At 43.2% G+C, this 18,726-nt stretch overlaps 1 protein-coding gene across 1 annotated transcript in view; it reads right to left on the reverse strand.

Annotated features, from left to right (window-relative positions):
* zgc:153039 (uncharacterized protein LOC767698 homolog) overlaps positions 1 to 18,726 on the reverse strand; it is a 56,464-nt gene that overhangs the window by 7,287 nt on the left and 30,451 nt on the right. The window contains exons 9-10 of the mRNA XM_056374764.1: positions 13,216 to 13,340; positions 2,258 to 2,450 (exon numbers count right to left, since the gene is read on the reverse strand). Of these exons, the coding sequence (XP_056230739.1) occupies positions 2,258 to 2,450; positions 13,216 to 13,340 (318 nt within the window). The remainder of the gene's footprint in view (positions 1 to 2,257; positions 2,451 to 13,215; positions 13,341 to 18,726) is intronic.

Here is an 18,726-nt window from a genome sequence, read left to right on the forward strand (position 1 = left end):
GTTTAATGGACTTGAGGTAATGATATGAAATTATAGGACAAATGAAAGAGCGGCAGTTTTCTCGTGTCGCGGCTCCACTTTGGGATTTAGGCCTGAAAAGAGGAAAGAAGAAATCCTGCTGATAATCATCAACTCAGCAATTCAAGTTTAGCTGCAGGTCTATCAAAGCTCAATCAAAATGAAAATGCAACTATTTCCCCACATTATTACCATCATAATCGCCATAACTGTTTCCACCCAGTTAAAAAGAAACCGGTCCCAGTGGCAACGTCCAACTGCCTCCACTCATCTAATCATCTGTCTCTCTTTATCTCTCCGTTTCCCCCGTCTTCTCATCCATCAGCCTATCATTATTTCTCCGTCGCTCCCGTCTCATCCATCACTTCGTTTCTCGATCACTCATCCCTTCTCCCCGCTCGTATTCTGTCTCTGTCTTTTACCTCCCGTGATACCATCGGCCGCTCTCGCCTCAGTTTGTCTTTTTCTTCATTCTCCTTCTCTCCTTAACACTGTTGTCAAACGCCTGTTAATCTCCAGTCATGTGTGTGTGTGTGTGTGTGTTTTGTTTTTGTTTTTTTGTCGGTGCATGCTGTTGTTGTGTCTCAGATTCCTGCTTCAATGTCACCCAGTTGGCACCCTGCCACACACGAGACATGTACATGCAAACACTCTCCTGCTGGGTCTGTCGGGGAGTTTAAATCAGAGTGGGCTCCTTTCCAGGGAAGCAGAAGAAGAAGCAGAACAAGAAGAAGAAGAAGAAGAAGAGGAAGAAGAAGAGGCTCATTTGTAAAATCAGTAAACTGTGTCCAGATTCACATTTAAAGCTCTGTTTTTTTGGCAATAATAAACCACTAAACTACATTATTAACAGCTACCTTGTTTATTCAGTGTTTTTTATAATACGAGATAATATCAATAAATTACTCCGCTCCAAACAGCCTCCAGCCATGGACAGATTACAAGACGATGGGCCCCTGGACACAGACTCGTGGAAAGAGAAAGGAAAAAGTAGAAAACGATGCAGCTACGTCTCTATGTATCTGTTCGTTTTGCATCGCTCTCTTCTCGCGCTGCGGCTCTCTGCAGTCACTTTGCATTTTGTCTCTTAGTTTTTGAGTCTTTGTAGTAGTTTGGCTTCTCCCTGTAGTCAGTCTGTATCTGTTTTGTGTCTCCATGCGGTTGCTTTTCATTTTTTTCGTTGTTATTTTGTGCGTCTTTGATTGAATTCCTGATCAGAAATGTTAATAGTCACTTCATACAGAGGTTCTGGTCCAGGGGGCTTTGGACCTGTTGCCAGCAGACCTGTCCAGCAGTCCATCAATGACACTAACGAGCCAACAGCTTATCACCTGTTAAGGGGGGGGGGGGGGGGGGGGGGGGCTCCCCCTCGTTGGGCCAGCTGTCGTCTCAGGGGGAGAGAAACAGCAGAGGGGGGGAGAGAAGGGGGAGGAGATGAAGAGAACAGGATGGGAAAAGGATAGGAATGGAAGGAGGACGAGGAGGAAAAGCGTAATAAGTTAAGTGGTTGTAATAATGCTCTGTCTCCTGACAAGCTGCTGGCAAACCCAGCCACCCTCACCCTCCCTGCCCATAACCCCTGCCCACAGCCTTGGCAACGGTTCCCCTCGGCAACAGGCCCTCCTGGCAACGTTGCTCCCTCTCCTTGAGAGCAACAGGCTCGCAAGATAGAGGACACCGAGAGCTGGATGATGAAAAGCTCTCTCTCTCTGTGTGTGTGTGTGTGTGTGTGTGTGTGTGTGTGTGTGTGTGTGTGTGTGTGTGTGTGTGTGTGTGTGTGTGTGTGTGTGTGTGTGTGTCATAAACATAGAGAACTTGAAGAGAGAGAAGATGCAGATGTGTGTCTGGTAAACCTGATATAAAAGTGATAGATAGCTGCTGTAGAAATGACAAGGCGGTGTTGTGTGTATACGTGGGACAAGAGAGGAGGAAAATGTGTGTGTTTGTCTGCTAAATGCAAAGCGCTTGGCTACGGGAGGGAGAACAGTCTGTCTGTGTTTGTCTGTGTTTGTCTGTGTGTGTGTGTGTGTGTGTGTGTGTGTGTGTGTGTGTGTGTGTGTGTCTGCGTGTCTCTATAAACCTGATAGAACGATTGCTTGGCAGAGGTACAGGCTCTTGTAAAGCTGAGGGGATGAGATTTTAGTTGCTCTAGTAATGACAAGGCTGTACTGAGTGTGTGTGTGTGTGTGTGTGTGTGTGTGTGTGTGTGTGTGTGTGTGTGCGTGCGCTCGTGTCAGACCTGGTGGAAAATGAGAGCCTGGCTGATGTATCCCCAGCTGGAGGTGGGACTGAGGTAGTGAATCAGCAGAAGCAGCAGCAGCATGAAGGCGATGCTGGCCGAGGCGTAGATGGCGTTGATCAGGAACATCATGACGGCACAGCCCACAATGCCCAACACACACGTGTGCCAGGTGAAGTAACGGAAGGTGGGCCTGAGGAACAGAACGGGAGAGGTGAAGATTAAAGCTTGTGAGATATCAGTGGACAGAAACACCAACATCTGATATGATGGAGGTTCTTGCGATGAACAGGTACTTTTAATTTCAGATACATGTGTATGGAGCCGCTTTTATTCTATAGAAGAATATAAAACATATTCTCACACCTAAAGACAATGTGTTTTTCAGTCTCACACTATAAGATTCTGTAGAGACTGGGGATCTTGCAGGATCACTATTTGCAAGACTAGATTCCTTTGAGATTATTTCAAATCATGCAACTGACTTTCAGACTGAGAAGCCAATAATGAACAAACAGTAAACAAGAATGTAAACGCAGACGGATGTTGCCGGGACGAGAATCATCGTGCGTCTATGATCTGATGCATCAGAGGGTTAAATCGCACATTTATAAAAGTGCTTTAGAGATTTCAAAAATATCAAGATATAACAATATAACCTAAAAATAATTATAGGCCATATTGCCCAGCTTTGTTATTATTATTATTATTATTATTATTATTATTCAAGGTAATGATAAGTGATCTAAAAATTAAAAATGATAAAGGGAAACAATTAGTGGATTTTACCAACATAAAATTAAATTTTTTCAAGGCTCTTTTCTTTGATCGTATAAACTTGTTATGAGGATCAATAGTTGATTATTGTCTCGTCAGGATTAACGGTAATGAACAGTATACATCACACAGGCAGCTCTGCTCTGGTTGATTTGTGCACCGCCGCACTATTCAAACCTCAACCTCGGCTCTCTGAAGTCAACACAGATAAACTGAATGAGTTTCTGATTGCGGCTCTACATAAACTCCTTCAGAGGACACGGTGACAAAAACTTCCCGTCCCACGCCTCTGAGCAGGGACTTCCCAAATGTCAGTTCTTTAGACTGAAGAAGATCTGACAAGCCACCAAGGAGCTCGGTGAAAAAAAGCAGCTGGAATGAAATTAAGATTCTCCGAGCGGGGTTATCCCTGCTGCACCTGGGCTGAAAAAACCAATGAAACAAGAATCTTATAGTGAATTATTAAAGTCTCGCCAGAGCAAGGAAATACATTTTCAGTCAGTATCACTGTTTATTGACCTTATTCCAAGGCTGTAGAGTTTTAGAAAACAATGGCAGATTATTTTCAGTCAAATCCTGAATTATCTTTCGTTTCTTAGACTGGAATTCAACAAATTCATGGTTTTTCATTTATTTCTATATTACTATTTTAATATTATTAATATTATTATGACTTGGTAAGAGATGTGAAGGTTTTCAACATTAAAAAACGTGTTTTAATGATTATTTCTAAATGCTTTTATATGGGGCTTTTATTAAGTTATGAGATGTGAAGTTTTATCTTAGTCCATCAAAAAGTAAATGAATGAATGAATGTGAATGAGTGAGCTATTTGGAAAATTATCGAACTTGCATCGACACTGAGAGAATCTTTAAAATAGGATTTCATGTGTCTGCATGTCACTACAGAGTTTTCATGATAGTGTGAATAGAAGAAGAAGAAGAAGAGGAAGAAGAAGAAGAGAGAATTCATAGCTCCGCAGTAAACACCAGGAATAATGCTGCACTTGTTCCCTCAGCTCATCTTTATCAGTTCAATGGTAATCTTTAAGGCTCAGAGAAAGACAACACACTCTCTTGTATTAAAGCAGAGCTACACACTCTCCTGTTATAATAATTGTCAGTCACATCGGCAAAGTATTTTTAAATCAAACTTTTCCATCAATACACATCTCAGCGACATTTCAAAAAGTCAGACTTTAACCCAAAACAATGTGTAATTCTCCTCACACACACACACACACACACACACACACACACACACACACACACACACACACACCCACCTAACGAGTCATTTCCTAATGTGTGACTGCACGGCGGCATCAAAACAAATGTGGAGTTAATGTTGGGACAAAAGCAATTAACACAAACACCACACACAGATAATAAGCTTCTGCTGCAGACTGTAGTAAAGCTCTCAGTGTTTGTGTGCACGGCCTCAAACTCATATATGAATGAGTGTATTCGTTTTTTTTAATGCACATATCAACATTTGTATATGTGTGTGTGTGTGTGTGCCACTTAAGTGTAAATGACTTGAGGAGGTCGCAGAGTTCTGTGCAACACAGTGGGTGGAGGCGCTCACATTTTTAGAGGATCATGTAATTGACCCCAATTTCCCTGCAATAACCGCGGCCGTGTGGATAAACAGCCATTAAAATAGTCCCAGCTGTAATTACACAAACGGCTCGAATGACCGACCGGCTTCCTCCGTGGATCAAACTCAGACTCTTTAAAAGGGGACAGAAGTAACCAGCCTACATTACCCAGCAGGAAAGTGCTAATGTATCAAGAGGATGGCAGGGGGCGAGTCCACCAGGAAGCCAAACTAAAAGAGAAGAACAACAGAAAGTGGTCAATGGAGACGGACGTTTTCCCTCCTATTGGTCAAGTTTTCTTCTCTGATGAGGGAGGGGCAGAGGAAAATGTGCGCCAGTGTGCGGTTAGCTGCTTGAGAGCGAATACTCAAAGATTAAAGCTGCTAAGATCCAATATCCTCAGTGTAGTATCCAGTGTAACTGAGACTGATGCTGGATTTTTGAGTGGGATATGGAAATTCGAGTTGTTCTAACATCTGATACTGTCGATGGCAATGTGGGTCTGTTGGTTGGCCCGGCAACATCTCAGCGACAACTGGATGGACTGCCATAACATTTCACACTCATGTCTCCACAGGATGAACCTTGGTGACCCCCTGACCTTTCATCCAGTGCCACCATGAAGTGGACATTTGTGGTTTTCGAGTGAAATATTCTCAAAACTCCTGGATGGATCGCTATGAAATTTTGTTAAGATATTGTTTGTTTTTTTGGCATTTTTATGCTTTTATTGGATTCGAATTTGGACGCCCATGTGGTTATGCACCCTAACCACTCGGCTATTGAGTCGCTCCCATCACAATTATATTAGGTACAGACATTTATACCTCACTCTCAGGATGAACTGTAAAAACTCTGGTGAACTGGTGAACAAGTTTCATGTCCAATACTTTTGGTTTATCTCCACATTCCTGCAAAAACTAAAGACATTCCTTTCAGGCTCAGCTGTACTTTGTGTTTTGTGCTAATTAGCAAATGCTAGCATACTGAAATAATACAATAACTTGGAGCAATAATTTACAAAGATGGTGAACATTGACATTAGTGGCTAAACACTGTCACAGTGAGAATGCTGACACACTGATGTTACTGTTCAGCTGCTGGCATGACTGTGCACTCTTTCCTCCAGTTCCTCCGAAGTGAATAAAATGGCGCTTACGATAACAATGAAATACTGAGCCATGACTTCAAGCAACGTCCCAACAACGCGCCTGACCACACCTCATTTTAAGACCAAGATGCCGATGGGTGCGCAGATGGACGCAGAAAACGACAACTGTGGTCTGAAACTAGCAGAGACACAAGTTTTTCATTAAACAGCTGTCACTGAGATGTGAACTGTGTCGGTCAAACCATCAGATGCCAACAACTGATTTCCTTGTTGCAACTTCTTGTTGTTTATCAGCCGTATTCAACAACTCTGAAATGTCTGAGAGATTTTAAGAGTCAGCTGCTAATATTTATCGATCGATGAGGTTTTTATTCACAGTATCCAGGTGTCTGGTCGGGTTGCATGCAAAAAGAACAACTCTGGTTTGATTGATTGCTGCTGCAGACTCTTTTCCACTGCTGTTTTCAAGTTGAGATATTTGCGTTTTTTTTGTTTCTCACTAATAAATGAAGTGAGGGCAAGAATCATCATCATGCTGAAGTCGTTCCTTTCTGGGCAAAATTAAAAATAAAAAACATGCCTCTAAACTACATTACCTTTCTTCTCCCTTTGGCATCCTTTGGCATATAGCATCAAAGGGGCCTGTTGGTTAACATGAGCCTGCTGTGTGGAGTGTACTGATGTAAACACAGGATCTTTAAAATTCAAACAGTTGACTCAGCTATTTCTGCGAGTTTCACCTAACTTTAAAAGTCTAGAACTTTCTCTTGTGGGGGGGGGGCGGGCTCTGAAACAGCGTTTAGAGCACACGGGACACGACTCACAACTGAATGTCACACTAATGAAATTAGTTAGATGGTTGGAGGCTCGGAGAGAGAGAGAGAGAGAGAGGTTTGCACTGGGCCTACTGTCTTTAAACTTTGCTTTTATTTCTTCTCCACTTGATCACTTAGCATCGGCGGTGGCCACGGCTCTCTCATCTTATCCCTCTCTCCAGCCCATTGGAGAGTGGGTGTAATTACGATAAAAGCTCGCCCACACGGTCCGCCCTCCCCCACCCACCTCTTTTGTCTCTGCCGTGCCTCCGACATCAGCGGCGGCGGTCCCCCTCCGTACAATCACCTCGCTCTCACCCCTTCTTCCCCCGTCTCTCTCTTGTTCTCCAGCGACTGATGTCACTTAGCTGACACAGCAAAAGCTCCCTGAAATAATCGCTGCCAATCAAGTCCTTAGAGACATTAAGGAAAAGAAACGGAGAGCGATGAAGATGGAGAGAGGAGTCCCGGCCTTTCGCCAAAAGACACGTCATAATTGAGGCAAAGTGGGGACAGAAACTTTATCCTCCCTCTCTCTCTCTCTCTCTCACAAATGCAGGGCGGCTGCCAGGAGAAACCAGGTTCTATAAGTGAGAGGTCAGTGAGTGTGTGAGACGTTACGTCAGGGAGCGTCCCAACACTGGCACGACACCAGTGGAGACTGGACTGACCTCGAGAAACCACTTAAGAACTTCACTTAGAAAAATCACTTGATTTGGATCAGCCTGATATAACACGACGACCTCAGTGCCACCAGCACACGGCGGGATCAATCTCAGGTCATCTCGTTACCCGATGAACGTCCACACAACATAATCAAGTAGCCGTGATAATACGAGTTATTTCTGCATCGAGCATCAGCTCGACATGGTCCAGGATCACGGAGGGGCTGATCTGGCCTCTGTGGGTCAAAAAGTCCAGGTCTCTTAAACCTCTGACGTCACAGCTGGGTGCGATCAGGTGCGGCTGTGATGTACTACAGCGCCAGAGTCCATCACTGCTGCTTCCTGCTTTGATGTACAGCTGTACTCCACGACCCCGTGACATCACTAATGGGTGTGGCCAGAGGTTAAGCTTTGGTGCTTGGATCTGTCTTGTGTTGCCAGTGTAAATCTCTTCATATACTTTATAAATCGAGGCGGAGCTCAAGATATTTTGACTTTTACTTCCTGGTATGGGTCGAGCCAGAACTGGATCTCTCTCCCGACAGTGAAGAGAAGCGATAGGAAACCTGGTGGGAGTCGAGCTGATGATCCAGTGGTTATGTGGTATGCATAAGTGAGGCAGGAATCTTCATCCTCAGTAGGTTTGGGCCGATATTTGAAAATATTGAATATTGCAATATTTTTTATTTTAGTTATTAATTTGGATCCTCATTAGCCCCTAACAAGGAGCAGCTTCTCTTCCTGGGGTCCACGCAAGTTAAGATACAGATTACGATGCAAAACAATAATGTAAATTAAAATCAGAAAGGGAAAAGGAACGAGAAAATAACAACAAAAACAAACGGTGAAGTAACAGTAATAACAACAAGTATTCACGCTATATATAAACAGTCAGTAAGACATGTGATCACTGTAACAATGTTACCACTATTTTATTACAATAATATTTCCCTCCATTTTTCATAATATCAAAAAGAAAGGTTTTTTTAATACAAAAAATAAATAATAAAATACAACATAATTATGTATTAGTGAAAAAAATATTGTGATTTTTTTTGTATATTGTGAAACTTTGCTGTAGAGTATTGAAATATTACATTTTTGATATCGCCCAACCCTCATCCTCAGCCATCTTCAAGTCCGTTAACAGATAATGATTCTTTAACTACGACATTTCTGGATCCATCTGGATTCTTTTTGTCTTTTTTTTTCTACACGACCCCAATCTCATTTAATAACACGGTGCAGCCGAATCACTCAGTGACTCACATTTGGACAAAGTACGAGACCCGATCTTGATATAAAAAACGATGATGATGTGATTTTTACGATCAGAGGACGAGGCTTTTGTTTTTGAAGCTAATGGTTCAGCTGCTCGATTCACAGATTGTTACGACGACAATCGCGACGGCTGCAGAGACGGAACCGAGCTGGTAAAAGTCAAAAGGAGTAAAAAAAAAAAAAAAAGGGTTTGTTTCTGTTGAGCAGCCAGTTGTTGTTGTTGTTGTTGTTGTTGTTGTTGTTGCTCTCAGTCTGACTGAAGGTCATCGCCTGGATGTGACTGAGTTCCACACTTTCCACAAACATCCTCTGGCATCACTGTGGAGCACTCAGTTGTGTCCTGAATCCTGGCCAGTGACCCTGTGATACTGAGTGTATGTGTGTTTGTGTGTGTGTGTGTTTATGTGCGTGTGTGTGTGTGCGTGTGGGTGTGTGTGTGTGTGTTCATGCGTATTTAAGCCACAAGTTCAAGTAGCCAGTGCCCATGCAGCATCAGCAGCAGGATACACAGCAACCCCTGAGGAACACTCCACACAGCTGGAGCCACCGCTGATAAAGCTGCAGCCAACACAAGCCTCCTCACACTCACACACACACACACACACACACACACACACACACACACACACACACACACACACACACAAAGATAAAACTACAAACAAGGAAAACACTCAAACACTCACAACCAAGCACACACACACACACACAGACAGAAAAAAAAATCCCCCAGCGTGACTTAGAGCTCACACACACACACACACACACACACACACACACACACACTCTCAGTCTCTAAATTGCATTGCACTCTCCTGTTGTATACTCTCTGCGCAAACACACACACACACACACACTCACACTCACACAAACACACACACTCTTAACAAGCAGACATCTTTTCCGCTACATCATAATTTCAATCCCTCCCTCCCCTACACAACAGCAAATTTAAGGGAAAGGGAAATATTTCTGCTAAATTAGTTATGCTAATTACAGAGCAGTTCTCAGGGGGAGAGACGGCGCTAAATGGCTTTTAATTCTTTTCGCCTGGAAAGAGACGTGGGAGAGAGCCAGACAGAGAGCGAAGTGAAAGAAGCAAAGAGCACGGGCGAAAAAGAACCACAAAAAAAAAACCAAACAAACAGAAAAACCAATAAACACACAAACAACTGGCATTAAAATTTGCCCAGTGACACAGCAACAATGAAATAAGAGAATTAACAACTCAGGGGAAGAGGAGAGGAGGCCCAAAGCAGGCAGCTGGCCAGACAACAAGCCGGCCTTATCAGCTCCGGGGGCCCCTGGGCCCCTGGCCGGGGGTGGGGGTGGGGGGGGTCGACGGTGGGAGAAAAGTTTAGCGGCTAACTTTGTGTCCTGTAGCCTTTGCCAGCGGTCACACAGCGATAACGAGGCGTGAGCAGATAGCACGCAGCGACTGTACTTGGAAGGCACCAGAGGAAACGGCGGGCAGCGAGAGCGTGCTTCACAGGAAGTTATTTACTCTGTCACACTCTCCCTCCGACGGCCGACTCCTGACTCGAGTGCAACTCTGTGTTCTGGTGCTGACAGTGCACTCTTGTGGCGGCTGAGACCGATGCATTTCAATACTCAGACAAATGTGAAATGATACAGAATACAGCCGAGATAATGCAACAAACAAAAAAACAAAAAAACAAACAAAAAATAAATTCTCATTATAATGTTTTAGGTGCATTAGAGTCTCAAAAATCAGTGTATGCACAAATCTGAGGGCAGAAATATCAGTTTCAGCAGGTGAACAATTGCACATTCAGGTGGATTAACCATTTATTATTTCCCAGAGGAGAAAAATACACTTGAGAAGAAGCTTTTCTTACGGCTTTCCACAGAAAGTCTCAGCTCAGAGAGACCAGCTGAATTTCATTATGCATTGTTAAAGTGGGTCTAAATCTAATCAGGCAGCCAATTTACTCAATATACTGGTGGGTGGGCCATTGAACTATATGTTAAAAAAAGTTTTTAGTTGTTTTTAGTGGGAATGGTCATTTTTGCATATTGATATAAAAAACGATGATGATGTGATTTTTCGCTGCGGTCTGTTCCCCTCCCGTCTTGAGAATGTGATTTGTAGGCCGGGGCATCTCTGTTTGCAACACAATGCTTCATTTATAATGGTTCACTCTGACACATCTGAACTTTATGAACAAACCGAAGCTCCGGCAATTTGGATATTGCACTTGGCCATATTGAAATTTGGGTTATATTTCGATTAATTGTTCAGCCCGACTCGAGTGCAGCTTATTTGTGGGAAACTGTGGAGCTGATCAATGAAAAGTGAACGCAGTGGATCAAACAAAACAGCATGAAACACTGTTCGTTACACAAACAGCATCGTTTGATTTCTGTGTCTCACTTGAGCATTTTCATAATTATGTCTAAATTCAGTCACATGACACCCACGTGTTACAAACCGCTGTCACAGACAAGGTTTCACTGAGGCTGTCTTTAAACCATTTGTCTGTTTACTTCTGAAATGTAAATATACAGCAGATTAGACGCAGACAGTAGAAAATAAGTTTAAACTTTAAATTAAATACAGTGGATTCACAAAGTGTTCAGACGCTCTTTTTTAACATTTTGTTATGCTGCAGCTGCTAAAATAATTTTAAAACTCATTTTTTCCTCATCAATCGACAATCAACAGCCAGTAATGACAAAGTGAAAACAGAGTATTAGGACATTGACATTGACAGAAGTATTCAGGCGATTGAAATGTAGCTCAGGTTCCTCCCATTTCTCTTCATCATTTTTGTTTCTAACCCTTGATTGGAGTCCACCTGTGGCCAATTCAGCTGATTGGACACACACCTGTCTAGATGTAAGGGGCTGAATACTTATGTCAATATGATATTTCAGTTTTTCCTTTTTAGTAAATTTCTAAAATTCTGTTTTCACTTTGTCATTATGGAGGATTGAGTGTAGACTGAAGTGAGGAGTGAACACGTTCTGAATGCACTGTATATATATATATATATACATATTTCATGTGTTAATATTACTGGATGTTCTTACCATTTAAAAATTTGTTCTCACTATAACTCCATCCATTTGTAAATCTCATCAGATGGGGGTCTGCGGTCTAAGTTTAAAGCTCTTTGACGTGACAAAGTTCGAGAAAACAAAACACGTGGATAGTTTCCATTCCTCCTAAATATATAGAAATACTTTCATAATAGAAATACTTTCACCACACAGTTGTACTGCAGTTTTATGAGCACTAGAAAAGCCTGGGTCGTGAGTCCCAGATGAAAAACATCACTCTGATTGTTTTCTTTTATATATATGACTGCATTAGCCACCTGCCCTGAAATGAGACAAGTGGACAGGAGCCAGAAGTATCTCTGTATGAGATGTGTGTCTGTATATAGCTGTTCAGTGTAAATGCTCACATTCAGTATGAAGTAAAGGAAGCGGCTCTTGTCGAATAGCATCATCTTACAGGTGAGTCAGGTGTGTCAACGCCCTAAGTGAAGTATTCAATCCTCATAGTAGAGGAAGACAAGACTACAAGTGGAGTGTGCGACTCCAATGTGGAACTATCAGTTTAATGCACTTACATCATCCGACCAAATATTCAGCAGGGCAACAGTTCAATAAATCCCACTGTGCTGGGAATCGATATCAAAAGAAGGAACTTCTCGGTCTCTTTGGTTTCCAGCCGAACAGGATGTTTACACCGTTTGCTGCTGACTTGACCGATGTGCCCTTGATGTGGAAATGTGCAAATGTTCTCACATGTCTTACGACTCATTTTCAGCTATCACTGCAGAGCGATGTGTAACAGCAGCCGCAGCGCTGAAGGCAATCTGTCATAACAATAAAGTGATGCGGGCCGTTTAAACAGTTTCTCTCCTCCATAACAAATAAAAACAGAAAGCAGTTATCATGTTTGAAATGTATTTCACAGCCAGTGGAGGAATTCAATCAATGGGAGGAACGTCGTTAGAAAGAAAAAAAAACAATACAGGTTTATTGGATTTGGAGATGTACTTTTGTAAATTAAAGATAGTGCAGATTTCAGATGACAACGTATTTTCTGTGTGACACTGTCGACATTTCACACAGAAAATATGGAATAGCTCATAAAAGTGTTGCAGAGTGAATTGAACACAGAACTCTGTACCTGTGTTCTGTTACTGTTGTGTAAGAACGGCTTCAGGGAGCTTTTATAAATCAGGATCATTGCAAGTGTCCAAGGAGAACAAACTACACACTGATGCGCACACACACACACACACACACACACACACACACACACACACACACACACACACACACTGTAATTTTAAATCTGTGAGCGTCTCCACACAATGATACTCGAACTTCCAGTTCAGGCTGCGCCCACACAAAAACACAAAAACAAACACACAGTCGCACTCATGGTTTTACTGTCGGTCCCTGTCCAATATGGGGCTGTAAGGAGTGGCCAGTTTTATGTCTTAATTAGTACACTGTCGCCATAGCAGCATCCAGCTGGCAAACAACTATGTCCTTACACGCATACATAAACAACAGCACAGGTAGGAAATAAACAAGGGAAGGAGTTTAGTGAGGAAAGAGTGCTACACAAAGTCACATGGCAGGGTGTGTGTGTGTGTGTGTTTGTGTGTGTGTGTGTGTGTGTGTGTGTGTGTGTGTGATGTGTGTGTGTGTGTGATGTGTGTACCTGAAATTAGGTGCAGAAGCCCATTCCAAAGCGAGGCAGGCCAAGTCCACAGCAGCATACACCAACAGGAAGAAAATGGTCACAATGCTGGCGATGGTGTTGAGCTTCCCTGAGAACAGCACCAGCTGGAGAGACAGAACAAAACAAAAAGAGGGAGTGAGAAAAACAGAAATAAAAATTAGCATTCACAGCAAAAAATCATTCCAAAGTCTGACTGAATGGTGCATTTTAATGCCGTTTTTTATGACCTTTTCCAGCACCCGACTACTTTTCACAGCCAAAAACGCACCTCTAAAGGATGAAGGAACGACGTGATGCGCATGTTCATGTTCGTTTTTAGGAGAAAACAAGGTGATTAAAAAAATCTGATTTATAAGCAGCTGTGTCGTGTGTGGTATCTTCCACACAAAAAAACTTTAAATGACGTCGACTCCTTTTCGTACGAAGATCCAGAATTCATGATTATGCAAATATTTTTCATTTCAGGTGTTTAAAACACAAAACGTTTATTCCTGCACTGAAAAGTCCATTCTCCGTCTACGTGTGCTGCAGGTTTCCAGTTTTCACGTCAGACACATGTAAGTTGCATCCTGGACCGTGATTGGCCGCGGTTTAGTTGTGATGTCACACATCATCACTCTCCTGAGCCATTTCCCTCTTCGGCAGATGAAACAAACGTCACCGTGAAGTGACAACAAGCGAAACACATTTGTGAGTGGAGGGGACTGTTACCCAGGTCTCATCAGATACCACACCTGACCACTGGTCAGGAAAATTTAAATTAAACAATAAAATCACTAAAATTGTTCACATACGTTGTTATCAAGGCCAGAGGTTCCACCATTTTTTTCTAAAGTCTAGGTTCCCCAGATAATTGAGCTTAAGTCGACTTTGGTCCCAAGAAACCTCATGAAAGTTTTGCTGTTAGATATGATTATCTGTCTGCACTGTGGCTGGGAGGTGACATTAAAGATTGATTTAGCAAACATCTAGGGAGCGAGACACTTTTAAAATTAAACTGTTCGACATTTTCCAGCGGGGACCCTCGAAGGACCATGCGAGGTCCCCCGGCTCCCGCGCCGGTCGGGGCTAACGTTCAGGTTTAATTAAGATGTCTCGGCGGCGGTTAGCTACAGCAGCCATGTGTCAACGCGGCCCGGTCGAGCGACATTCAGAGTTTCCAGTGCCTGATTAGGAGGGTCGTTCATCTAATAATCCTGACAGCACATTAACGTGTGAGATTCACCCTTCCTACCAGACTCAGGAGTACTAGGTGACTTCTAATGGAGGAGGAAAATGATGACCCCATTATAAGTGCTGCTCCATGCCATGTTCTCTGATGACAGAATGTGTGTGAACACGGCTGCGTCTAACTCGCCGCGAGCTGCACACGGATGTGAAAGCAGTAAGAGCTTTCACCTCTGCAACTGCATTACATCCTGGTAAAATTACCACAATTACCATCACATTTATAATGTAGGAAGCCACAACTATTTGTGCCAACATTGAATGAATTTTTTTTAAAGCTACATAATAAAGTGTAATCACAACATGAATATACAGTTTCATCATCACTTTATAGAGTCGTTTTGGCGAACTTTTGCCAATTAACACATCAGAGCCACATGAACCTGGTCGCTCTGGTTTGGTGTGTGTCAGAGGGAAATATCTGCCTCTGTAGCTGCTTTAGATGCTAAATGCTCAACAATGTTCACCAGCTAGTTGCTAATGTTGCTAACCTGCTGTGTGGTTTTGAGCAGGTAGCATACAGTGGGTTTGTACAGTGGGTTTATTGGGGTTTTTCCTGTCTGCTCTGACGCTGATAATGATGCTGATGAGAGCTCTGAGAGTGAACCGAAACTGTGAAGGTGCAGGTTGGATCACAAAAAAAAAAATTGTTAAAAGAGTTCAGTTGCATAAAGCTGCAAAATGAAGTGATAATCCTCCTGGGTTTGTCATTACGAGTGACACCTATTTACATCACATTAGTCGTTTGATCCACCGTTAAAAACTGAAGAAGCACCACGTCGTTGTTCCACGCCTCCACCGCTCAGACTGTCATAACTGCATATACTGAGTTCACAAGGCCAAAACCATATTTTATGAGGTCACCGTGACCTTTGACCTTTAACCGCCAAAAATCAAATCAGTTCATCCCCGAGTCCAGGTGAATATTTGTACCAAAATTTGAAGAAATTCCCTCAAGGTGTGGCTGAGATATCGTGTTCACATGACTCGAGCAACATTAGTAGTTTCAAGAAAGTTGTGTGTTTATTCATTAAGTAAGATTAATACCGCAAAGTTTTCTTATTTATCATTTTCTTACCGACACAATTCACAGCAGTATTTTAAGCTCCGATGTATTCGACTTGGAAATAAATGATATCAAAGATTATGAAACGTAAACAAACATGAAAAGCCAACAACAGTAACTACACAGTAACACTGGAGTATGTGCACAGTTTCCATCCGCACGTGATCAGCTGTGCCCATCATAAAAGAGTAGCTTTAACTATTGAGTCAGTGTATAAATTACATCCGTCACCAACCACCTCTGCCCTGAATTCTGAACACTTTCAAGTTATAAAAATGGAAATCATCTCCAATCCGCACGTACCACCCCTCCCTGCTTTGGTGGAGGAAAGAAAAAGTGCATCAACACACTTTCAAGCGCAGGCCGTCGTTAGCTCCTCTGTACTGACTAAAACACTTTGTGGATATTTCATCATCATCAGATGTGCTCGCTCTCTCTCTCTCTCTCTCTATCCGTGTGCGAGCCGTTGAGACTGATTGCGCAGAACAAAGTGGTAACTACTGTATTGTACCTCGGAACAAATGCAGAGTGGAGTCGACTTTCTCTCCAATTATTATGTGTTTTATGATTGGCCGCTGAGAAAACACCACTGGAGTTGGGGCAGGTTTTCTTCAGCTCAAGGGCGAATCACTGATATTTATATAATGGAGAAAGCAGCAACTCTGTGATCACTAAATCTGTGACCGTGAGGCAGAAGTAAGCTTAAGGGGAGAGAGAGAGAGAGAGAGAGAGAGAGGAGGGAAGGTAATGATGGGGAATTGAGATTAATGATGTCACACTATTGACAGCATTCACGACGAGAGGGAAAATGACATGAGACGAACCAGGGGGGCATTGAGGACGGAGGAGGGGAGAGAGCGGGAAAAAGAGGAGATGGAGGGAGGGGAGGAGAGAGGAAGAAAGACAAGTGGAAAAAGAGAAAGTGGGTAAGAGAGCATCTCTGACCTTTGGCAGTCAAAGTCAGTGGGTGTCTCTCCAGCGCTCCCCTGGGAGCCGGCTCTACCAGAGCATTAATTAGCCATTAACTCAGAAACAGGCCAGCATGGACAACTGCTGTCATAGCGCAGTGTATGTGTGTGTGTGTGTGTGTGTGTCTCTGCTGGAGTGTGTGTGCCTCTCCTGGATATGCTTTTGTGTGGTACTTTGAAAGACTTTTTACTGGAAAGCAGTGCGCATAAATTTCTCTGAAATAAGTGGGCTCGCTGTGGCTCACACAGACACTTTTATTAAATAAAAAGAATCGAGTGGAAGCGGCTGAGTAATGCTCCGGGCTACAGAGCCGAAGCTTTTCCAGAAATGTCTTGGGGTTACAGGTAAGAACCGGACAGTGCTTACAGTAGCTAATGAACAGGTTTTTGACTGTGGCCCAACATGACACTGTTAAATAAAAGTTAGGTGAAATATTGTGATGTTTTTCTGTTTTGTTTGTTATTCTGGAACAGTCTGCAGTCAGCTGTAAAAGCACTTCTTCATTATGACGAGTAATAAGATCCAGTGAATGTAAATGTTCAGCCTAAGGAACGGGCCTGAACATGGGCATCCAGTAACTGATAGCCTGGGCTGTTAGCTAGCCACAAAGCTGAACAAGCTCATTTCCCAAATGAGTTAATGTAATGTGACGTAACACTGGGAAACTAGTTGCGTGGATACCGTTTCCACCATAGCAACGGGTGAAGACCCACAAGAAAGCAAACAAACCGCTTCTTGCTGTGGTGTCATGCCACAAGCAGCTCATTAGCGAGCATCGTGGAAAAAGCAACCTTTGTGACTTTGGGACTTTTTTATTTTTAATCCTTATAGTAAATGGAACTTCAAAATCCCACAAAGCACATTAACAGTCCCCCTCCATGGATATTCAGTCACACCTTGTAAAGACTAAGTTTCCTGGCTCAGCACGACATCACTTCTTCTTTGACAGTTTTTCCACAAATGACTGCAGAGCTTCATGTTGCTCTGATGAATTCATCAGACTGTGATCTTAAGAGCGCAGGCAGTTTCCAGTGGAGTGTGACGCAGCGGAGATGAGAGTCAACACCTCAAAATCTGAAGCCGTGGCACTCTGCCTGGGAAAGTGATCTCGAGTGTGAGATCAATAGGCAGATCGGTGCTGCATCAGCGGGAACGCAGGTGAGTTACTGGATTGTGCGGAGCTCCTGATTTAACAGTCGATCTACATTCCAGTCCTCACCTGCGGTCAAGACCTTTGAGTAATGGACGAAAAGAATGAGATCAAGGGAACAACCAACCCGAAAGAAGGAGATTACAAGGTGGACTCAGAACACGCCGGACGGACTACATATCCCATCTGGGCTGGGAACGCCTCCGGATCTCCCAGGAAGCGCTGAAGGAAGTGGCTAAGGACAGGAACACTCTGCTTAGCTTCTTGCCATGGCGACCAAGATGGATGGATGGATTACAGCGCTGCCATACACACATTTTGCATCGAGTTAAAAGCGCTTTGCGAGGTGATTCTGTTTTTGATGACATTCACTTCCCATCTCGGTGTTCAACGTGACTTCAGCCTCACAGGGACTTTTGTTTGTAAAGATTGAGGCTTTTGACTTTGGCTGAAAAACATGGTTCTGAATTGGATTGTTTTTGTACAGAGAGCTGCAGCGATTACGACAGTCAGAAAAGTTTGCAGGGATTTGAAATTATTTGCAAACACTGTGGGTATTGGCTGAACTTGAATTAATTCTTGGAATCGCAATATTGCGAATCCTTGGAGGGACTGAAGATAACTGTGTACTCACAATGCTACGTTTGTCTTTTCTATCGCTTTAATTTGCACAGGGCTGTTTACCTTCACCTCACCTGCAGTATCCAGGCCGATCCACTTCAAACATCTGTTTAACTTATTCTGTTTTTCTCCTCTCCTTGTTCTTGGAGCACGCCTATTTTCCCTTTACTTAAAAGTCCAATAAAAGAAAGCCTTGCCCCCCCCCCCCCCCCCCCCCCCAATTCCTTTTCATCCTGCAGAGTGAGTGTTCGAGGCGAGATTACAATCAGACTTTTGTCATCAGTGAGTCATTTGAAATGGCAGAGGAAGAGGCAGAGAGAAAGAGGATGAGAGAGTCAATAATCTCTGATGGCGGCGGCGGCGCAGCTAACGATTTCCATCTAATTGCTCCTCCTCCACTCCTGGAGAGTGGCGAGGGATGAGGAGGAGACGACGAGAGAGGGACAAAGAGTGAGAG

This window comes from Seriola aureovittata, chromosome 4 (assembly GCF_021018895.1).
Source record: "Seriola aureovittata isolate HTS-2021-v1 ecotype China chromosome 4, ASM2101889v1, whole genome shotgun sequence".
Lineage (NCBI taxonomy): Eukaryota > Metazoa > Chordata > Actinopteri > Carangiformes > Carangidae > Seriola > Seriola aureovittata.